This window comes from Haematobia irritans, chromosome 3 (assembly GCF_050003625.1).
Source record: "Haematobia irritans isolate KBUSLIRL chromosome 3, ASM5000362v1, whole genome shotgun sequence".
Classification (NCBI taxonomy): Eukaryota; Metazoa; Arthropoda; class Insecta; order Diptera; family Muscidae; genus Haematobia; species Haematobia irritans.
Genome location: NC_134399.1, coordinates 214,698,186 through 214,723,022, shown reverse-complemented (window position 1 = coordinate 214,723,022; position 24,837 = coordinate 214,698,186). Strand labels below are relative to the sequence as shown.

Below are 24,837 nucleotides of genomic sequence, written 5' to 3'. Positions count from 1 at the left end.
GCTTTGCTGAATAAAGTTTTTTTTTTGGAAAAACTTAAATTCAACTTGGCTGAACATTTTTTTTATAGAATAACTTAAATTAAGCCTGGCTAAATATTTTTTTTTTTTAAACTAGAATTTAAATTCAGCCTGGCTGATTAATTTTTATTACACAGAAACTTAAGTTTAGCCTGGCTGAATTATAGAAAAATTTAAATTTTGCCTGGCTGTATAAAGTTTTTTTTAGAAAAACTTAAATTCAGCTTGGCTGAATAATTTTTATTATAGAAAAACTTAAATTTAGCCAGGCTGAATAAAGTTTTTATAACGTAAACTCAGCTTGGCGGAATATTTTCTTTTTATAGAAAATCTTAAATTAAGCATGGCTCAATAAATTTTTGATAGAAAAGCTTAAATTCAGTCTGGCTGAAATATTTTTTGTATATTTTATTTCAAATGAAGCCTGGCTGAATAATTTTTATTGTAGAAAAGCTTAAATTTAACCTGGCTGAATAAGGTTTTTTTTTTAGAAAAGCTTAAATTCAACTTGTCTGAATAAATTTTTTATAGAAAAAGTTAAATTCAGTCTGGCTGAATAATTTTTATTGTAGAAAAGCTTAAATTTAGCCTGGCTGAATAAGGTTTTTTTTTTTTTAACTTAAATTCAACTTGTCTGAATAAAATTTTTATAAATAAATTTAAATTCAGTCTGGCTGAATAATTTTTATTATAGAAACACGTAAATTGAGCCTGGCTGAATAATTGTTTTTATAGAGATACTTAAATTCAGCTTGACTGATTAAAGTTTTTATAAAAAAACTTAAATTCAGCCTGGTTGACTAAAGTCTTTTTATGTTAAAACTTTATTTCGGCCTGGCTGAATAATTTTTTTATAGAAACACTTAAATTCAGTTTGGCTGAATTATATTTTTATAGAAAATTTTAAATTCAGCCTGGCTGAATAATTTTTATTATAGAAATACGTAAATTGAAAGCGTTGTTAAAACCAGGAAAATTTAATGCCCTTTTGTACTTTATAACTGCAGTTCATGAAATTACATTCTTTCATAGAATAAAAAATTAACTAAAAGTAAAGAAGAAAACCCTTGGCGCCAAATCATGACCATTTTTACCATACAGTAGTTCATTCTTACTATGTTTGGGAATCGTACGAACATCTTCTTTAGCTTTAGTTCATATTGAACTTATGTGTACGGTCATTGAACTTTATACCCACATTTAGTTCATAAAATTTTTGAGGCATACTTAAAAAAAAGTAAAATTTCATTAAGTGGAAAATTTCAGAAAAAATAATAAAATTTAACTTTTAGCAAATATTTTTTTTCCAATAAAAATAAGTTAAGTTAAGCCTGGCTAAATATTTTTTTTTTTTAAACTAGAATTTAAATTCAGCCTGGCTGATTAATTTTTATTACACAGAAACTTAAGTTTAGCCTGGCTGAATTATAGAAAAATTTAAATTTTGCCTGGCTGTATAAAGTTTTTTTTAGAAAAACTTAAATTCAGCTTGGCTGAATAATTTTTATTATAGAAAAACTTAAATTTAGCCAGGCTGAATAAAGTTTTTATAACGTAAACTCAGCTTGGCGGAATATTTTCTTTTTATAGAAAATCTTAAATTAAGCATGGCTCAATAAATTTTTGATAGAAAAGCTTAAATTCAGTCTGGCTGAAATATTTTTTGTATATTTTATTTCAAATGAAGCCTGGCTGAATAATTTTTATTGTAGAAAAGCTTAAATTTAACCTGGCTGAATAAGGTTTTTTTTTTAGAAAAGCTTAAATTCAACTTGTCTGAATAAATTTTTTATAGAAAAAATTAAATTCAGTCTGGCTGAATAATTTTTATTGTAGAAAAGCTTAAATTTAGCCTGGCTGAATAAGGTTTTTTTTTTTTAACTTAAATTCAACTTGTCTGAATAAAATTTTTATAAATAAATTTAAATTCAGTCTGGCTGAATAATTTTTATTATAGAAACACGTAAATTGAGCCTGGCTGAATAATTGTTTTTATAGAGATACTTAAATTCAGCTTGACTGATTAAAGTTTTTATAAAAAAACTTAAATTCAGCCTGGTTGACTAAAGTCTTTTTATGTTAAAACTTTATTTCGGCCTGGCTGAATAATTTTTTTATAGAAACACTTAAATTCAGTTTGGCTGAATTATATTTTTATAGAAAATTTTAAATTCAGCCTGGCTGAATAATTTTTATTATAGAAATACGTAAATTGAAAGCGTTGTTAAAACCAGGAAAATTTAATGCCCTTTTGTACTTTATAACTGCAGTTCATGAAATTACATTCTTTCATAGAATAAAAAATTAACTAAAAGTAAAGAAGAAAACCCTTGGCGCCAAATCATGACCATTTTTACCATACAGTAGTTCATTCTTACTATGTTTGGGAATCGTACGAACATCTTCTTTAGCTTTAGTTCATATTGAACTTATGTGTACGGTCATTGAACTTTATACCCACATTTAGTTCATAAAATTTTTGAGGCATACTTAAAAAAAAGTAAAATTTCATTAAGTGGAAAATTTCAGAAAAAATAATAAAATTTAACTTTTAGCAAATATTTTTTTTCCAATAAAAATAAGTTAAATTTAGCGCTAGTTTAAATACGGAATTTTTTTCTGTGTGGTTGACTAAAGTCATTTTATAGAAAAACTTTATTTCGGCCTGACTGAATAAGTTTGTTTGTTTAGAAAACTTAAATTCAGCCTGGTTGACTAAAGTCTTTTTATAGATCAACTTTATTTCCGCGTGACTGAATAAAGTTTTTTTTAGAATAACCTAAATTCAGTCTGGCTGAATTACTTTTTTTTATAGAAAAATTTAAATTTGGCTGAATAATTTTTATTATAGAAACACGTAAATTGAGCCTGGCTGAATAATATTTTTTTATAGAGAAACTTAAATTCAGCTTGGCTGAATTATTTTTTTATAGAAACATTTAAATTCAGCCTGGCTGAATAATTTTTATTATGGAAACACGTAAATTGAGTCTGGCTGAATAATTTTTTTATAGAAAAATTTAAATTCAGCCTGGCTGAATAATTTTTTTATAGAAAAATTTAAATTCAGTCTGGCTGAATTATTTTTTTATATAAAAAATTAAATTCAGCCTGGCTGAATTATTTTTTTATATAAAAAATTAAATTCAGCCTGGCTGAATAATTTTTATTATAGAAACACGTAAATTGAGCCTGGCTGAATAATTTTTTTATAGAGAAACTTAAATTCAGCCAGGCGGAATAAAATTTTTATAGAAATTCTTAAATTCAGCCTTCAACCAGGCTGAATTTAAGAATTTCTATAAAGTTTTTTTATAGAATAAGTTTTTCAATCTGACTGAATAAATTTTTGAGGAAAAAAGTTTTTTTTTACAATTGCATTAAAATCCCAGAAAATTATCACCGACATCCCTATTTGGTCTATGCAAAAACTCCTTGATTGTTTTCACTTATACACGTATGTGTTCCCATTTTACCTTTACTATTTTCCACCATTAGCAACCAAGTCTAAAACGGGTGTCAACAGCGGACCCACACCCCAAGGTGTCAATAATAACAACAGCAACAATGCAAATCGAGCGGGTGGTGGGGGCGGAGGAGGCGGTGCTACTGAAAATCGAAGGAATGTTAATACAGTCATAATAAGAACGGTAACAGCATTTTTAGCCAGCGGCAAACGTAACTCCAGTAATTCGAAAACATCAGATAGTAGCAGACGCCGGACCAGAAAGACCAAAATGGACGAATCAAGTGCTAAAATTAATCCTAAACTATTGGAGCAATTAAAGAAGAAAACACGATTTACAAAGTAAGTATTATTTCGATTTAATTTACAGCTGAGGAATTTCATAAAATGTAAAATAACAAAAAAAGTGTAAAAATTCTATACAAAAAAGGACATCATCCGAATTCAATGTTTTGGATGTAATTAAAAAAATTTCTGTGATATTTTGTCAAATAAATAATTTTTATAATTTTTTATAATTTTTTATAATTTTTAATGGATTCTAACGCTTGTCTGAAACCTTAAGTAACAGGTTGGCTGATAAGTCCCCGGTCTGACACATAGATGGCGTCGCTAGTATTAAATGCATATTATTTTTATATAGTACCAACCTTCAAATGATTCGAGTCAAAATTTGACGTCTGTAAGTCAATTAGTTTGTGAGATAGAGCGTCTTTTGTGAAGCAACTTTTGTTATTGTGAAAAAATGGGAAAAAAGGAATTTCGTGTTTTGATAAAATACTGTTGTCTGAAGTGGAAAAATACGGTGGAAGCAAAAACTTGTCTTGATAATGAGTTTCCGGACTCTGCATCAGGGAAATCAACAATAATTGATTGGTATGCAAAATTCAAGCGTGGTGAAATGAGCACGGAGGACGGTGAACGCGGAACGGAAGAGGTGGTTACCGACGAAAACATCAAAAAAAATCCACAAAATGATTTGAATGACCGTAAAATGAAGTTGATCGAGATAGCAGAGGCCTTAAAGATATCAAGGGAACGTGTTGGTCAAATCATTCATCAATATTTGGATATGCGGAAGCTCTGTGCAAAAGGGTTGCCGCGCGAGCTCACATTTGACCAAAAACAACAACGTGTTGATGATTCTGAGCGGTGTTTGCAGCTGTTAACTCGTAATACGTCCGAGTTTTTCCATAGATATGTGACAATGGATGAAACATGGCTCCATCTCTACACTCCTGAGTCCAATCGACAGTCGGCTGAGTGGACAGCGACCGGTGAACCGTCTCCGAAGCGTGGAAAGACTCAAAAGTCCGCTGGCAAAGTAATGGCCTCTGTTTTTTGGGATGCGCATGGAATAATTTTTATCGATTATCTTGAGAAGGGAAAAACCATCAAAAGTGACTATTATATGGCGTCATTGGAACGTTTGAAGGTCGAAATCGCGGCAAAACGGCCCCATATGAAGAAGAAAAAAGACAACGCACCGTGCCACAAGTCATTGAGAACGATGGCAAAAATTCATGAATTGGGCTTCGAATTCTCCAGATCTGGCCCCCGCCACTTTTTCTTGTTCTCAGACCTCAAAAGGATGCTCGCAGGGAAAAAATTTGGTGATCGCCGAAACTGAGGCCTATTTTGAGACAAAACCGAAGGAGTACTACCAAAATGGTATAAAAAAATTGGAAGGTCGTTATAATCGTTGTATCGCTCTTGAAGGGAACTATGTTGAATAATAAAAACGAATTTTGACAAAAAAAATGTGTTTTTCTTTATTAGACCGGGGACTTATCAGCCAACCTGTTATTTAGGATTCACAATTTATTCAGATTGGATTTAGCAGTTTTTTTGACAAAATTTAAATAATTTGTACAATTTTATGAATTTTTAAAATGTTTTTAACCAATTTGAAACAAAAAAAGTTAAAATTACCCATTAAAAATATGAAAAAAGCATGTTATAAAAAATTAAATGAAAAGAACTTCCTGTGTAGTTAAAATAAAGAACAACATTGGGAATACATCTTCTGGCCTTTGGAAGAACTTCCAAATTTTGTGCCTTTGGAAGAACTTCCAAATTTTTTTGCTGGGTAATTTATAGCTAAATTGGATGCCATTGTACCAGCTGCATGCGTGTAACTTCATAAAATTACTTTCCCACTGTGTTATCGTTGAGAATTTCTAAAAAATTGTATAAACAAGTGTCAATCACTATAAAAGATGGCACACTGATTTTGATTAGGTGGCACACTTTTTATGAAAAATGTACCAATTGAATGCATTTATATCAGTTTTACTGTGCAAATCATTTTTATACCCTCCAGAATAGGATGGGGTGGGGGGGGGTATATTAACTTTGTCATTCCGTTTGTAACACAACGAAATATTGCATCCGTCTGTCCGTCTGTTGAAATCACGCTAACTTCCGAACGAAACACGCTATCTACTTGAAACTTGCCACAAGTAGTTGTTATGTAGGTCGGATGGTATTGCAAATGGGCCATACGGTCCACTTTTACGTATTGCCCCCATATAAACGGACCCCCAAATTTGGCTTGCGAATGCTCTAAGAGAAGCAAATTCCTTCCGATCTGGCTGAAATTTGGTACATAGTTTTAGTATATGATCTCTAATAACCATGCAAAAATTGGTCCACATCGGTCCATAATTATATATAGCCCCCATATAAACCGATCCCCCGATTTGGCTTGCGGAGCCTCTAAGAGAAGCAAATTTCATCCGATCCGGCTGGAATTTGGTACATAGTTTTAGTATATGATCTCTAATAACCATGCAACAATTGGTCCACATCGGTCCATAATTATATATAGCCCCCATATAAACCGATCCCCCGATTTGGCTTGCGGAGCCTCTAAGAGAAGCAAATTTCATACGATCAGCCTGAAATTTGGTACATGTTGTAAGTATATGGTCTCCAACCACCATGCCAGAATAGGTCCATATCTGTCCATAATTATATATAGCCCTTAGATAAACTGATCACCAGATTTGACTTCCGGAGCCTCTTGGAGGACCAAAATTCATCTGATTCAGTTCAAATTTGGTACGTGGTGTTAATATATGGCCTCAAACACAAATGCAAAAATTGGTCGAAATCGGTCCATAATTATATATAGGCCCCATATAAACCGATCCCCAGATTTGACCTCCGGAGCCCCTTGGAAGAGCAAAATTCATCCGATTCGGTTGAAATTTGGTACGTGATGTTAGTATATTCTATCCAACAACCATGAGAGAATTGGTTCATATTAGTCCATAATTATGTATAGCTCCCATATATACCGATCCCCAGAGAAGCAAAATTCATCCGATCTGGTTGAAATTTGGTACGTGGTGCTAGTATATGATAACATATTTAACAACCATGCCAAAAGTGGTCCATATCAGTCCATAATCATATATAGCCCCCATATAAACCGATCCCGAGATTTGGTTTTGGAGCCTCTTGGGGAAGCAAATTTCAACCGTGTCAGTTGAAATTTGGTACATTGTGCTAGTATATGGCCGTTAACAACCATGTCTAACTAGGTCCATATCGGTCTATAGTTATATATAGCCCTCAGATAAATCGATCCCCAATCACACAAAAGTTGGTCCATATCAAGTTCAAAATTATATATAGCCCCCATATAAGCGACCCCCACATTTAAATTCTGGCTCTCTACGTATCGTGCAAAAAGTCCATATCCATTCGTAATTATTTGTAGACTTACCTTTTTTGTCTAATATGAACCACGTATGGACTAACTCACAATTTATAAAACGATGTTAAGAAGTTTTAAGATACCACAACCCAAGTAATTTGATTGTGGATGACATTCTTTCGTAGAAGTTTCTACGCAATCAATGGTGCAGGGTACATAAGATTCGGCCTGGCCGAACTTACGGCCGTATATACTTGTTTTTTTTTAATTAGACATAAACAACAACAATTTTATCTCCAGTTCATCCAAAAATCACTCCTAGGGATTGACTTTTCAAGGGCGCAATCTATTAGAGGTGTGCGCGTGAGTGAAATTTCATTCACATTCAAGAAGCAAAATGTTAATTCACGCACACTCACTTACGATACGTTTGGTAGCCACTCACACTCACGCACGTTGACGAAATGAAAACCAGTACTCATGCACGCTCACGAACTAACTACTTTTAAAGACTCACGCACGATTCACGACAATTAACGTGACTCACGACATTTTCCAACCGAGAAAGACCAAAGGTAACAAAACATATAAATAAGATATAGTTCGACAGATAAATAAAATTCAGTTACCACATCAGAAAGAATTAAATCTTGATTTTTTTTCGTGAGCCTGATTTTGCAAAAATTTTATTCACGCACATTCACGAACCGAGTTTATTTCTCAGGCACGCTCACGCACGACATATTTGTTTTAGTCCCATTCACGCACATTCACGAAAGTTGCTTCAGATTAGGTTCACGCCTCACGTGATTCACGCATGAATCACTCATGTCACGACAGGTTTGTGTCACGCGCACACCTCTACAATCTATTGCACCTACTATCGTAAATTTTCTTTGCATATTTCGAGGAGGAACTCGTGAAAGTTCTGCGAACTGGAATTGGGTTCCAAATTTACCAAAAAATATTACAGTATAAAAAAATTAAGGAAAAAGTGTCTAAACATCATGAATCACGCGTGTAACGACTGGTTGGTGCACCTAGAAAAAAAGTGACGCCTTCTTTAAGTTAAAATGAACTCATTGTGAAGAAAGTTGAACTTCGTATAGCGCCAAAGACATTTTTATTTTTTTGAACGATGTGATTTTCGTAGAAATTAGATAGAATGCATTTCATATATTAGTAAACATTTTCCTACAGAATGAAAAATTTAACTGAATTGAATTCATATATAGATTGATTTTATTGAACTTTTTTCATTCATTTGGACAATTCTTACATATTTGTGGTAAACCTTTTAATTCAAAATTAGAACTGCTTACCTTCATTTTTAAATACAATTTATTTATTTATATAAGCATTTTGTTTCAATAAAATACATGTTTTATTAATATATTAAATATACTTATTTAAAATCAACAGCATCGACTGGCCTTGAAATATTAGTTTATTATTCCACTGTTTCCAAATTCCATGTAAAGTTATCAACGGTAAACCGCATTTTTCTTCTTCTTGTACCTTTCAATTTTAATAAGTTGCTGCCTAACGATTTTGTCCTCCTTTTGCAATTTCAATACCTACAAATATAAAAAATCATAAACCAATTTTTTCACAAAAGGAAAATTTCCTATATTCTAACAAGTGTGCACTGAAAAAAAAGCATACTCGGTTCCTAAGATTTTGTCTTTACTTTAAAAAATTTGGTATTGATTCCGAGCCAAAGAAGCGGAGAATACAAGTAAGGATACTTTTAAGACACAATTCTCTTTTAAATTTAGGTTTTGTGTACTTGTTTCTAGGAAGCAAATTTTAATTTTTCGCTTTCTCAGCTTTTTTTCTTCATATACTATCAAAGTACTTTAAAAACGAGTTAACGGCAACTTTATTTTCCAAATTAGGACTCGACTTCCAGTAGAAATTATGCTATGTTTGAAGTAAAAAACTTCTTTAAAATAAAGTTTTGAAAAACATGTCCTATATTTGAACGATTTTTTGCTTTGTAGTCAAGATGCAAAAAGACAACAAATTTAAAGACAATTTCATTAAATTTAAAGAATTTTTCTGAATTATTAAAGTCAAGTTGACCTTAGCCTATAAATTTTTTCTTTCTTGTTAAGATACCCATTTTTAAGTCAAATCGCTTAATTATAAGGACAATACGACTTCATTGAAAAGTTTATCGACTTTTGGACAAGGAAAATAACTTTATTTTAGAGAAATGCGTCTTCTATGCTAAGCAAAATTTGTATTCGTATTTTAAAGGCATGAAATCTTTGACCTCACGACAATATTTTTTTCAGTGTGTTTCCTTAAGTTTTGAAAGGATTGAATACTTCTTAGTACGAATGAACTAAAATATTTTTCTATGCCAAATGTTATTCGTATGTATGATAAGCTTTCTATAATAAAGGAATTTAGAATTATCGTTTTAAAGGAAATTTTACTAAATTTGAGGAAACTTGTTTTTAGTTCGGTTTTTGTTTATTTTTACGAATGCTTTATTATCAGTGAATAAAATTTTCTTGTTCAGTAGTAAATTCTTACACCCAGCGAAGAAAACAGTATTAGTAAAATTCCATGCCTTATTCTAGTTAATGAACTATTCCTAACTGCTTTCATTTTAGGATTTTTTTACTGAAACAAGTAAATTTTATTATTTCACACAAAAATTTAACTTAATGGAAATAAAATGGCTAAACTAAATTGATGAACATTTTTCCCTTTAGTTTAGAAGGCACTTTTTTCTGGGTGTGTCACGCGCTCACCTCTATAATCTATTGCACCTACTATCGTAAATTTTCTTTGCATATTTTCAGGAGGTACTCGTGAAAGTTCTCCGATCTGGAAATGGGTTCCAAATTTACCAAAAATATTTCGATACGGTCAACCATGCCACATTATTTGAGGACATCGAAAATACGTCCCTACCGGCAGGAGTGAAACGTTGGGTGCTGAATTATATGCTGAATACGACTGCCTTTTCAGGTCGTCTGCCCATGCCACTGCAATTTGTAATAAGCTCCGTGGTAGAAACAAGGTCCTCAAGTCACTTGCCGGCAGTACTTGGGGTGCGGACAAAGAAACCTTGTTAACTACCTATAAGGCAATTGGCCGGTCAGTGGTAAACTATGCAGCGCCAGTGTGGACACCGCAGACTAGTGATAAGCAGTGGAATAACATTCATACCTGTCAGAACGCTGCCCTTAGAACTGCGACTGGGTGTCTCCGCAGCACACCCCTGGATCACCTTTATGTGGAGACAAAGATCATCCCTGTGCGAAGACACAACTACATGTTGTCAAAGCAGTATCTCCTGGGTTGTGCACAACCACCACGCAGGAACGTAAGGGTTGATATACATAATCTAGAGTGCGAGATCCAGCGCTACAAAAGAGAACCTCTAGATCAAGCAGCGTACGAGGCAGGTTTGAACAGGATTCATGAGGATACTGTAGCTTAAGCGGTGAGAAGCTACAAGGTTAATCCTGTTCTCGGAGTCCGTCCACCGCCCATAGCACCGGAGGAAAGAGACCTCCCACGGCAGACTAGGGTAGTTTTGACCCAGTTAAGATCAGGCAAGTGCAGCCGCCTCAATTCCTATTTATCAGTGATTGATAGCAGCGTAGCTGACGTATGTCCTATTTGGAACCAAGGGCCACACGACGCGCGTCATCTTTTCTCTTGCCCAGCTAAACCAACCCGACTTACCGCCAGGTCACTCTGGACGCATCCCACCTTAGTCGCAGAGTTCCTCGATCTGGCCACAAACTGAAGTACCAAAGCGTATAACATAAAAATGGATGAAATCACAATAAACTGTTGCAACAACAAAAACAAATATTAATAATGGAAAATGGCTTTATTATTTTTTTTCAAAATATTCCTCATTAAGGTATATACACTTTTACATGCGTTTGTCTAATTGTCGAATCACTTTTGTCACTCTGATTGAGGTATCTACAAAACATGTGTTCTGAACGCATTAACCGCTTCTTCAGATTTCGAAAAACGTTGACCTCTTCTTTTATTTTTTACTTACGGGAATAAAAGGAAGTCATTTGGCGCAAAGCCAGGACTATACAGATGCCAATATTTGTTTACTTATTTTAATAAAGAATAAAAATAAATATTTTATTAGATATTGTATTAAATAAAAAATCCATCTTTATTACAATTTCAGAGATGAAATAGAAGCCCTTTTTCGCATCTATCGTAAATTAGTTGCAAACAATCAATATGCTGCAAAATCTCTAGCATCTGGCCCAGCAGGAGCCATAGCGAAACCACAAACGCAAGAGGTAATTATTTATTTGTATTAGGTTTTGTTTTAGTATTGGACGTCTTGATTAGACGTGAGGGACTAAAAGAAAACACATTACGCGATGATTCAGTAGTCTTGGGCAACACCGTAGTGATTCGGACTTTTCGTTCCTTTTTTAGAAAGGAACTAGTTCCTTTAAATCGTTTCTTTGTTCCATCTCGTTCTAATAATTCGTACCGGTTTTAATATTTGCCATCACTGTCGTCTACTACCATCAGAAGAACTACTCGTAGAGTCTTTATATCGTTCCTTCGTTCCATTTAGTTCCTTTGAATAAATTCAATCATTCAACTGTTGTCTCTCTTTCACATGCAAGTAGTGGAAGAAGAAGAAGCACGTTGATGTGAAGAAATACAAAAGTTGTTTATACTATTCTGTATTGGATATATTTTTAAAGCGAAAAGAAACTACACAGAAACAAAAATTAACGAAAATTTTTTCAATTAAAATCTTGAGTTTTAAAAAAATTCAATTAAAAATTTAATTGAATAAATTTTTATTAAATTGATATAAAAATCAATAACACAAATTAATAGTATGAATTAATTTTTTAATTGGATCAATAAATTTTTTAATTGATACTATCATTTCTGTGATTGAAAACATTTCAATTAAAACATTAATAGGATCTATTAATTTCGTAATTGAATCAGAAAAATTTTTTTTGTGTGTATGGAACTATAGGTACGAAAGTGACAGAACTAAAGGGTGATACGGTCAAAAGTTGGTCAAGGGAAAACGCGTGTAAATCGGTGAAATTGTTTATTTAAAAAATCAAATTAAATTTATTTTTCAAGTTCAATTAGTATAAAATTCAGGAAAAATATTCAGTTAGGCTTTCGCTTTTCCAAATCCGAATTGCCGGGCCTCACGCTTGACACCTGCCATCAGATTTTGTACAGCCACCTTGTCCACCTTCTTCGCCGCAGAAAGCCAGTTTGCCTTGAACTGCTGCTCGTCCTTAGCATTTTTTTTGGTCTTCTTTAGGTTCCGCTTGACAATAGCCCAGTATTTCTCAATTGGGCGGAGCTCTGGCGTGTTGGGAGGGTTCTTGTCCTTGGGAACCACCTGCACGTTGTTGGCGGCGTACCACTCCATGGCCTTTTTACCGTAATGGCAAGATGCCAAATCCGGCCAAAACAGTACGGAACAACCGTGTTTCTTCAGGAAAGGCAGCAGACGTTTATACAAACACTCTTTCACCCAATATTTCTTGGTTGACAGTCCCGGAAGCTATGAAAATGCTGCTTTTCAAGCCACAGGTACAGATGGCTTGCCAAACCAGATATTTCTTTGCGAACTTTGACAGTTTTATGTGCTTGAAAATATCTGCTACCTTTCCCCTTCCTTTTGCCGTATAAAACTCCTGTCCCGGAAGCTACTTGTAGTCGGCTTTGACGTAGGTTTCGTCGTCCATTACCACGCAGTCAAACTTCGTCAGCATCGTCGTGTACAGCCTCCGGGATCGCGCTTTGGCCGTCGTATTTTGTTTATCATCGCGATTTGGAGTCACTACCTTCTTGTAAGTCGATAGTCCGGCTCGTTGTTTGGCTCGATGCACTGTTGTAGACAATACACCCAGCTTATTTGCGGCATCTCGGAGAGAGAGGTTAGGGTTTCGCTTGAAACTACCGGCAACTCTCTTTGTCGTCTCAGCGGCTTCCGGTTTTCGATTTCCCCCCGATCCAGACTTCCTGGCTGTCGTCAAACGTTCCCCAAACACTTTAATTACATTTGTAACGGTTGATTTGACAACTTTTAGCGATTTTGCCAGCTTTGCGTGCGAGTAGCTCGGATATTCGCAATGCGCGAGCAAAATTTTGATACGCTGCTCTTCTTGCTTGGACGGCATTTTGACAACTGAAGAGTGAATTCCAAAATCTAAATAGGAGCAACATTCTACACACACACACCTTCAAAATGAGGGGTGTTCAGGTTTTTAAATGCAAAATTGAAAGAAATACGTCAAGTTTATATTGACCAAATTTTGACCGTATCACCCTTTAGTACCGGTCGTTCCATTTGGTGAACACTTCATTCGAACTCGTTCTTTCTGGAACGACACAAGACTATTATTCAGAAAATGTACAAAATTGCGCAACACTGGCATCAGCTGTTTAAAGCCGTAGAGAGAAACTAAGGGATATTTTACATTTTTAATGCAAAAATGGTTCAAATAGCAATAAATAATTTCTAGTGCTATTATTTTGACCCTACATTGATTTTATTTTCAATTTATTGGATAAATTAATCACAATAAATGCGTAATAGCGAAGAAACGTCACTTTACGAAAGTTGAAAATATTTTCAATTAATAAATTAATTGATACAATTAACTTTTTAATCAAGATAGAAACTTTAAGTTAATTAAGTCAATGTTTGAATTTTTTTTTAAATTTAATGAAAAAATAATTGATACAATTAACTTTTTAATCAATCTCGGAAGACTAAGTCAGTTAAAACAAGTATATACAGCAGTAAGTTCGGCCGGGCCGAATCTTAAATACCCACCACCATAAACCAAATATTAGGGTTTAGGAGGGCTTGAGGACACTTCCCGAAGATAAATTTAAAGATTTCACCTATGAGGACTATATCAGATTCTGGATTTATAATGTTAGAGGAATCATTAACATCTCTTGTAAGTGTGCAAGAAAATTATAAAATAACGTCTTGATTTGAAATCTTAAATCTGTAGAAGTAAAATCGGGAAATTTTACATTGAGTTTCAAGCAATTTTCATGATCAGTGCGCCTTCTCTTCTACACCCTCAAGAAGTGAAGTCGGTCTATATGGAGGCATTACCAAATGGACCGATAAAAACTTAATCCGATACACGTCTTTGTGAGAATATTTACAATTTCAGGCAAATCAGATAAGAACTACGGTTTCTAGAAACCCAAGGAGTAAAATCGGGAGATCGTTCCTATGGGGGCTACACTAAAATATGGACCGATACTCACCGTTTTCGGCACACCTCTTTATGACCCGAAAATACCTCTAGATTTCCAATTTCAGGCAAATAGGATAAAAACTTCGGATTCTAGAAGCCCAAGAAGTAAAATCGGGAAATCGGTCTATATGGGGGCTATACCAAAATATGGACCGATACTCACCATTTTTGGCACACCTCTTTATGTTCCTAAAATACCTCTAGATTTCCAATAGATAAAAACTACGGTTTCTATAAGCCCAAGACCCCAAACCGGGAGGCCGTTTAATATGGGGACCATACCAAAACATGGACCGATACTCACAATTTTTGGCACACGTATTTGTGGTCCTGTAATACCTCTAGATTTCCAATTTCAGGTAAATTGAATAAAAACTGCGGTTTCTATAAGCCCAAGAAGTAAAATCGGGGATCGGTCTATATGGGGGCTATACCAAAACATGGACCGATACTCACCATTTTTGGGACACCTCTTTATGGTCATAAAATACCTTTAGATTTCAAATTTCAGGCAAATTGGATAAAAACTACGATTTCTATAAGCCCAAGACCCCAAATCGGGAGGTCGTTTTATATGGGGACCATTCCAAAACATGGACCGATACTCACAATTTTTGGCACACGTATTTGTGATCCTGTAATACCTCTAGATTTCCAATTTCAGGTAAATTGAACAAAAACTGCGGTTTCTATAAGCCCAAGAAGTAAAATCGGGAGATCGGTCTATTTGGGGACATACCAAAACATGGACCGATACTCACCATTTTTGGCACACCTCTTTCTGGTCATAAAATACCTCTGGATTTCAAATTTCAGGCAAATTGGATAAAAACTACGATTTCTATAAGCCCAAGACCCCAAATCGGGAGGTCGGTTTATATGGGGACTATATCAAAACCTGGACCGATATAGCCCATCTTCGAACTTGACCTGCCTGCAGACAAAAGACGAGTTTGTGCAAAATTTCAGCACGATTGCTTCATTATTGAAGACTGTAGCGTGATTACAACAGACAGACAGACAGACAGACAGACAGACATCGTTATATCGTCTTAAAATTTCTCCCTGATCAAGAATATATATACTTTATATAGTCGGAAATCGATATTTCGATGTGTTACAAACGGAATGACAAACTTATTATACCCCCGTCACCATTATTTGGTGGTGGGTATAAAAATTATGTTTTTTTTTTAATTTTTTATTAAAAACGTTTTGAATTTAAAAATAAGTGGAGTTTTGGAATCAACATTTCAATTTCAATTAATTTTGTAATTGTTTCAATTTCAATTAATTTTGTAATTGTTTCAATTACAAAAATAATAAAAAACGAATACAATAAAAAAAAACGTTTATAACTCCATAATTTTTCAGTATATGTATGCTATATATTTTTAATTATTGCTTGATTTAATCTCATTTTCAGGGTATCGATCGAATTGTTTTTCGTGAATTACTCCACAGTACTTTCGATATTGTCACCGAAGAAATATTGATGGAACGTATTTTCTGTAGTTGGGATAAAGCACATGAGGGTCTTCCCATACGCCTTGAAGGATGGCTTATTGGTCTATCGACCTTCTTGCGTGGCAATCCCGTTGAGAGGGCTGGTTTTTGTTTTCGTGTCTACGATTTAAATGGTGATGGATATATAACGAAAGATGAAATGTTTACATTACTGAGGAACTGTTTAATTAAACAACCACAAGATGAGGATCCCGATGAGGGTGTTAAGGATTTGGTGGAGATTGTTTTAAAGAAATTCGATGTTGATAAAGATGGCAAGGTAATTGTATAGGATAATCTTTAATTTCGAAAGCTCACGACAATATTTTTTTAGTATAGGTGAGTACTGTGTTCCGATTTTCCACCAAAACACTAAATTAAATATTAAGTATCAAGTCTTGTCACATTATGGATGGCAAAGATCCCAAGCATTGATTGTGTTACATTTTATATTTCTAAATTAGTTGATTTAAAACAATAACTGTGAAAACAAGCTGGTTTTCAGCTTGAAAACTGAACATAGTACTTCTCTTATACCTTTACAGATTTTCATTTGCATTTTCCTTTTGTTTATTTCTGAAATCTAATATTTGTAATATTGATTGCATTCATATCATAACATATATATCTCTCTTAGGTTTCCTTGGAAGATTTTATGGCTACTGTATCAGCTCAACCGTTGCTAATCGAAGCATTTGGCCAGTGTCTACCCACAGATAGTGCAATTGTATCGTTTTTCTCAACGTTGCAAGTTTAGGGCAAATTTCCGTTAACCATCCGCACCCAAGTAAGCAAGCATGTGTCAGATAAGAGAGCTAGAAGGAGAGAGGTAGAGAACGAGATTGGGAGAGTAGTTTTAAGTAAAAGAAGAAAAAAACAGCGAGCGAGAGTGTGTCAGGCAAGAGAGATAGAGGGAGAGTGTGGGAAAGCGAGATTGGGAGAATAGTTTTAAATAAAAGAAAACTAAAACACCAAAATTATTTAAATATTTATGAAAAATACCAACAGTAATTTGAGTAAATTGTTTGATTCAGGCTATGGAGGTGGCAACAATCTTCGGAATTAGCTTCGTCTATCGAAATATTTCGACGTAACGTAATTTTGATGTACTACAATGTGCTCTGTTTACTATATGTGTCATCTCTCTGACTGTTACTTAAATTGTTATCATGTGGACACGGCACATACACCCTCAAAAAAAATCGCTTCTTTAACATATGTTCCAAACATATTTTGCAGGAAGCACATATATTATTGCATACTGCCGAAACATTAATATGTTTGTTTTATGTGAACATATTATATGTTTGGAAGCATTTTGAGCCAAAAATATTATATGCTTGGAAGAATTTTTCCCAAACACGATTGTGCTCATTCCCTAACATACTCGTAAATTTCACTTCCACGAAATTTTTTAGTTATTGGAACCTTTCTCTGTAATACAAATAATGTTGAAGAAATTATTCACTTTTATAAATTTTTTAAATTTTACCTTTCGCCTGCACGGAGAATCGAACCGAGGACCATACAGTTTGTAAGCCAACACACTATCCACTGGGCTACGTAGCTGTTATAGTCACCAGTAGATAATTATCGTTTTAAGTTACATTTATATAGCATAGTTTGCAGCGCCCACGAGCCCATGTAAACATAACATTATTTAACAGAAACATACATTTGTTTGCCACGTGGAGCAGTGGTTAGCATGTCTGCCTTGCATGCAAAGGGTCGTGGGTTCAATCCCTGCTCCGACCGAACATTTTTTTTTTGTTTTTTTTTTTTTTAATTTACACATTTATATTTATACTATATTAATTTTTTTTAATGAAACTTCGAAATGTGTGTTATTAAAGATTTATAGTCAGTAACAGTGCTTGATATAAACGAAATTGACTGATTTTTGGATAAAATATTATTTTTTATTGCAAAATAACAATCTTTTGTAATAAAAAACTGTTTTTGTACAAAACTTTAAAATTTGGAAGGAATTCAAAAACTAACAAAAGAAGAACGTGGAGTCGAGTATAAACATACATACATAATTTTATTATATAAACATAAATTTATTTAGGAGTGAACAGTTTTTTACTAGCATTTAACACCATCACTCTAAAATTCCTTTTATTTTTCTTTAATAATTCATTTTAAAGAAAATAAACTTTTTAAATTGTTTTAGCTGTAAAACTCGAACTTAATGCCCGCTTTTATATTTGATGGTGTCCGTCAACTCCTCGTGGACTACTTTTTAATAAAGAGGAACTAAAGTTTGTTTTTTTACATTTTACTGTGTAATTTTTCACTATTTCCTCCTTATTTCATTTTACTGTCCCAACTCTAAAAAGAGTATAGTGCCATTTCGTTATTTTTATGAAGACCCCTGATTTCTTTTAACGAACCAAGAAAAAAATTGTGCCCATAATGCCAAAATGATAAACAAAACACATGTCCACACATACATAAAATGCTGCTCTCAAGGCGAAAACATAAGCTGTTTGTTTTTCAAATGTCTATTCTCTTGGTTCAGAATGTATATTCTCTTTATTCAAATTAAATAATATTTAGACTTAAACATATCAAATTTTTGGCCTTATCATAAAACAGTTTTCCGAAACAACATACAAGCGGTTTCACAGAAATTGTTCTCTTTTGACTCTTTTGCTGTGTTATATTGATATCTTTCGTCAACTCTCCCGGTTTCCATCTCTATTTCTCTCTATACTCTCTCTGTCGCTTTGAATAAAATATCACAACATATGTATGTTTAGTCGAAATTTGTAAATTTATATATGTTTGTATTCACACATATGATTTTTATGAAACATTGATGCCCCAAACATAATATATTCTAACATATTAACATAGATGTCCCAAACATTTAGTGTTAGTTTAGGAACATTACATGTTCGCACTTAAATATATTGTGGTTTAAAATCGTGCCCGAAACACATTTTGTTTATATCGGAACATATGAAAAACATATTTTTCTAACAGTGTATGTATAGCTTTCATGTTCTTTACTATCTGTCTATCATTGTTTATATTTTCTACAAGTCATTACAGGCAACTAGTTCAACATGTGTGCATACTTATGTGCTCTGCCATCTGTCCATCTTATCAACTCAACCCTTTCGTTCTGACACAGTGGCATGTGTTTGTATTTTATTTTAAATAAATCTATAATTTAGTTTTAAGTCGAAAACCTTTATTGTTATTACCTATCTCATTTAATATAATAATTTATTATGGTTTTAAATATTTTAATAAATAAATATAATTTAGTTTATTGCAATTGTAAAATAAAAAAGTTTAGTACTTATGAATTTGTTTTTGAATCTGCAATATTTTTTTTCTTGAGCGCACAGAAGTAAATAAGATCTGTATCCTAGTTTTAGATTTATTGAACTTAGATTTAAAACCAGATGGATCGCTAAAAATGTCTTTACTTTAAAGAAGTCGCATCTTTGGCTCCTTAGGGGAAGATCAAAATCGTAAGTAAACTTTTTCTTAAGTGTGGCTGGATTAAAAATATAAAGTCTAAATAAAAGCAAAAACTCTATTAGTAAAAAAAAGCGACTTTTGAATCTTTAATAAAGATTGAAAATACTTAACATATAACATACCCCGGTTATAACGAACAGTTTTTAAGATTCCAACGATTTAATTCTCCATGAAAATAACTTTGTTTATAACGGAAACGGGTTGACATATTTTCTAGTGAAAAATCATCTTATTTGAAATTTTGGTTTCAAGGAATTTTCCATACTATCTTATTCCAGTATCCCAACAAAAATTCCCTTGGAACATTATTGTCAAATTCTCTCTTATACTGAATTCCAATGTCAACACTGTTCATAAGTTTTAATATAAACAAGTATAGAAAGTCTAAAGTCGTGCGGGGCCGACTGTATTATACCCTGCACCATTTTGACAAAATTTTATTTCTATTCAAAAATTTTGTCAAACTTGTCTATAGAAATAAAATTTTGACAAAATTTTTTATAGAAATAACATTTTTACAAACTTGTCTATAGAAATAAAATGTTGACAACATTTTCAATAGAAATATTTTTTTTTTTTGTAAAATGTAAATACAATTAATGTTATATTTTTGTTGCTAAACATTGTAAAAGTTAATACTGTTAAATATTTAAATTATTACAATTTATAGATAATATCTCGCTGAAGATGATCACCGATGGTGTATCGAAATATCCGAAAACAGCAACATTTCAATAAAAAGTAATGAAAAACAACAACACCGGAATTTTTCATTAGTCCATGCCCTCAAGCCAAACGAATAATCCAAAATTGTAAAATTCCAAAAGTCAACTAACAAAACTAGAAATAAAATTTTGACAAAATTTTCTATAGAAATAAAATTTTGTAAAAAAAAATTTCTATAGAAATAACACTTTGACAAAGTTTTTTGAGAAAAAAAATTTGACAACATTTTCTATAGAAATAACATTTTGACAAAGTTCTGTAGAGAAATAATATTTTGACAAAATATTCTATAAGAATAACATTTTGGCAAAATTTTCTATAGAAATAATATTATGACAAATTTATTTTGTACCGAAATAAAATTTTAACAAAGTTTTGTATAGAAATAAAATTTTTAGAAAATTTTCTATAGAAATAAAATGTTGACAACATTTTCAATAGAAATATTTTTTTTTTTGTAAAATGTAAATACAATTAATAGTTGTGTTCCTTTACGTACTACTAGTTACTACTTTTACTAGTTTTTACTAGAAACCGTTCCTCAACCCCAAAAAATAGTAAAAGTAGTAAACAATTTTAAGAGAACAATGTCAAAATGCATGTCTCTTTTAAAATTTTTTTACTACAAGTTACTCGACAAATTCTTTCGAGTAAAAGTTGTAGATATGTCATGACAAAAATAATTATTTGTTTTCAAATTTTCCAAACTAAAGTAGTTCCAAATCGCTTTTTTTTGGAAATAAATCTGTAACTTTTTAATGGATTAAGATATCATCATAATTTTTTCTTTGTGCCAAAGCTGAAATGTTTTTCTCTATATTTAGAGGTTTGTAGGTCCCTAGTGGATTCACGGGCTGGTCTATAGACGTTGGAAGTTGGACACCTCGGATGTATGCAATTTAGTGTTACTTGACAAACGCGCAATTATGCACCGATTTTCATGATTTTTGCTTTGCTGGATAGAACTTATAAACTACCATAAAAAGATTGTGTATGTGTGCGAATATATCTAATATTTGCGAGATAGGGCCTTACAATTTATTTTTTTGCAAAATTTGAACAAAGTGGGGTCTGTATTTTGAGTCTAGAAGGACTACATTCCTTATAAAATTCTACGTATTCTGGAGGAAAATTTTGTGCACCTTTGTGCTTTAGATTTAACGTGTAGACTCCACAATTTGGAATTTCAAAACAATGCCGAACCAATACCACTTGTTTCGAAAAAAGTACCAAAACATTGACCGACTCACACCAAATTCGGCACACCCTTTAATGGACCAAAAGTACCTCTACGTTTTGAATTTCATGCAAATCGGATAAAAGTTTTAATGTCTATGTCATGAAGACCCCAATTCGGGGGTCGGTTCATATGGAAGTAAAATCGAAACTTAGGCCGAAGTAGTCCCATCTTCAAAATTGACCTGCATGTAGAAGAAAAACGTGTCTGTTAAAATTTCAGCACTATAGGTTCATTATTGATGGAAGTAGCCTGATTACAACAGATAGCCAGACAGAGAGACATCGTCTTATAATTTCTCCCTGATCAAGACTATATATACTTTCTATAGTCAGAATTCGTTATTTGTATGTGTTACAAACGGAATGAAAAACCCCACCTTATAAGATACTGATAATATGCGCTATTACTCTACTTTATGGCCCAGAAGCCAGAGTTTTACTTTGATTAAAAATTTTGCAAAAGGAGTACTTTTTATAACAAAGTAAAAACCATAGCTTCCTTCTATCGTAATAAGGATTTCAAAGTTTCCTGCAAAAAATCTGGCATTTGTCAAAAAAATTTCGATATAAAAGTATTTAATTTACCTACATGTTTTGAAAATATTTATTCAAATCACAATGCTTCTTTTGTTTTTTATTTGACATTTTTACAATTTTTACTATATTTTCGTTCCTGTACATTTAACAAATATAGAAATCTGAGATGATTTTCAAAATTTCTCTCTATTACATTTCAATAAAAAATAATGAAAAACAACAACACCAGCATCTTTCATTAGTCCATGACCTCAAGCCCAACGAATAATCCCAAAATTGTAAAATTCCATAGGTCAACTAACAAAACTAGAAATAAAATTTTGACAAAATTTTCTATAGAAATAAAATTATGACAAAAATTTCTATAGAAATAAAATTATGACAAAAATTTCTATAGAAATAACATTTTGACAAAGTTTTGTAGAGAAATAAAATTTTAACAAAATTTTCTATAGAAATAAAATTTTAACAAAATTTTCTATAGAAATAAAATTATGACAAAATTTTCTATAGAAATAAAAATTTGACAAAATTTTCTATAGAAATAAAATTATGACAAAATTTTCTATAGAAATAAAATGTTGGCAACATTTTCTATAGAAATAAAATTTTAACAACTTTTTCTATAGAAATAAAATTATGACAAAAATTTCTATAGAAATAACATTTTGACAAAGTTTTGTAGAGAAATAATATTTTGACAAAATATTCTATAAGAAAAAAATTTTGACAAAATTTTCTATACAAATAATATTATGACAAAATTATTTTCTACAGAAATAAAATTTTAAAAAATGTTCTATAGAAATAAAATTTTGGCAAAATTTTCTATAGATATAAATTTTTGACAAAATTTTCTATATAAATAAAATTTTGACAACATTTTCTAAAGAAATATAATTTTGACAAAATTTTCTACTAAACTAAAATTTTGACAAAATTTTCTATAGAAATACAACTTTGACAAAATTTTCTATTGAATTGGAATAAAACTGCGACCTAGACTTTGATCACAAAAATGTGTTCACAGACAGACGGACATAACTATATCGACACACCCTGAGCATTTTTGCCAAAGACACCATGTGCCTATCTCGTCTCCTTCTGGGTGTTAAAACATATGCACTCACGTATAATTCCCTATTCCACAGTGTGGCGCAGGGTATAAAAATTTTACAATTTTCTATAGAAATAATTTTATTTCTATAGAAAATTTCGTCAAATTTTTGTTTTGAAGAAAATCTTGTCAAAATTTTATTTATATAGAAAATATTGTCAAAATTTTATTTATATAGAAAATTTGTCAAAAATTTATATCTATAGAAAAATTTGTCAAAATTTTATTTTTATAGAAAATTTTTTAAAATTTTATTTCTGTAGAAAATTTTGTCAAAATTTTATTTCTCTACAAGACTTTGTCAAAATTTTATTTCGGTAGAAAATAATTTTGTTATAATTTTATTTGTATGGAAATTTTTTTCAAAATTTTATTTTTATAGAAAATTTTGACAACATTTTTTTATGGAAATAAAATTTTGACAAAATTTTTGTATAGAAATAAAATTTTGACAAAATTTTTTTATAGAAATAAAATGTTGGCAACAATTTCTACAAAACTAAAATTTTGACGAAATTTTCTATAGAAATAAAATTATGACAAAATTATATAGAAAAAAAATATATAGAAATATATAAATAAAATTTTGATAACGTTTTGTAGAGAAATACAATTTTGGCAAAATTTTCTATAAAAATAAAATTTTGACAACATTTTTTATAGAAATAAAATTTTGACAAAATTATTTTCTACCGTTTTGTTTGTTATTGTTGGCTTCTCTTCAATCGTTATTGTTGTTTTTTTGATCTCGGCTTAAAGCCATGCATTGACTAAACTACAAGTGTGCTTAACCAACAGAGGAAAAGTATACTTGTCAAATTTATTTGGGCAAAGCCCTATAGACTGCAAGATGGTTGGATGTACAGCTGTTTCGGAATTACCACATTCCTCATCAGCATCCTCTACTTGCAGCAAAAAAAATGCTGATGAGGAATGTGGTAATTCCGAAACAGCTGTACATCCAACCATCTTGCAGTCTATAGGGCTTTGCCCAAATAAATTTGACAAGCATACTTTTCCTCTGTTGGTTAAGCTACACTTGTAGTTTAGTCAATGCATGGCTTTAAGCTGAGATAAAAAAAAAAAACAACAATAACGATTGAAGAGAAGCCAACAATAACAAACAAAACGAATGAAGATAGAGGAAGCATGCTCAAAAACAAACCCAGCCAAATACATTCAAATCGATGATTTGAGTTTGGCAAAGGAAAAGAGATATGCTGGCAAATTTGTTTAGGCAGTAGCCGACTATCAAACCCTTTTTCGGGAGGTTCAAGTGTAGTTCACTTTGGGTTGAGTGAATTACCCGAATTTATTCTGATAATTGGTTGATAGTTTTGCTGCAAGTAGAGGATGCCGATGAGGAATGTGGTAATTCCGAAACAGCTGTACATCCAACCATCTTGCAGTCTATAGGGCTTTGCCCAAATAAATTTGACAAGCATACTTTTCCTCTGTTGGTTAAGCTACACTTGTAGTTTAGTCAATGCATGGCTTTAAGCTGAGATACAAAAAACAACAATAATTATTTTCTACCGAAATAAAATTTTGACAAAATTTTCTACAGAAATAAAATTTTAAAAAATTTTCTAAGAAATAAAATTTTAAAAAATTTTCTAAGAAATAAAATGTTGACAAAATTTTCTATAGATATAAATTTTTGACAATAATTTTCTATATAAATAAAATTTTGACAACATTTTCGATAGAAATACAATTTTGACAAAATTTTCTACAAAACTAAAATTGTGACGAAATTTTCTATAGAAATACAACTTTGACAAAATATTCT

General features: G+C 32.0%; 1 protein-coding gene and 2 long non-coding RNA genes across 4 annotated transcripts in view; 1 reads left to right on the top strand and 2 right to left on the bottom strand.

Moving 5' to 3' along the window:
* The window catches only part of LOC142232070 (calaxin), a 40,039-nt gene extending 20,903 nt beyond the window's left edge, over nt 1-19,136 (top strand). Inside the window, exons 2-6 of one of the 2 annotated variants that reach the window (XM_075302781.1) lie at nt 3,517-3,826; nt 11,329-11,446; nt 15,849-16,208; nt 16,566-16,715; nt 18,980-19,136. In XM_075302781.1, the coding sequence (XP_075158896.1) occupies nt 3,517-3,826; nt 11,329-11,446; nt 15,849-16,208; nt 16,566-16,685 (908 nt within the window). In that variant the 3' untranslated portion in view covers nt 16,686-16,715; nt 18,980-19,136. Of the gene's footprint in view, nt 1-3,516; nt 3,827-11,328; nt 11,447-15,848; nt 16,209-16,565; nt 17,264-18,979 lie in introns of those variants that run through there. The other variant, XM_075302780.1, reaches the window with a different exon arrangement.
* The window catches only part of LOC142232072 (uncharacterized), a 31,361-nt gene continuing 14,995 nt past the window's right edge, over nt 8,472-24,837 (bottom strand). The window contains exon 2 of the long non-coding RNA XR_012721008.1: nt 8,472-8,725. This is a non-coding gene — a long non-coding RNA (uncharacterized LOC142232072). The remainder of the gene's footprint in view (nt 8,726-24,837) is intronic.
* Nucleotides 16,475-17,062, bottom strand: LOC142232071 (uncharacterized). Its single transcript, XR_012721007.1, has 2 exons — nt 16,935-17,062; nt 16,475-16,743 (listed from the first exon to the last, which is right to left on the bottom strand). It is a non-coding gene; the product is annotated as an uncharacterized LOC142232071 (long non-coding RNA).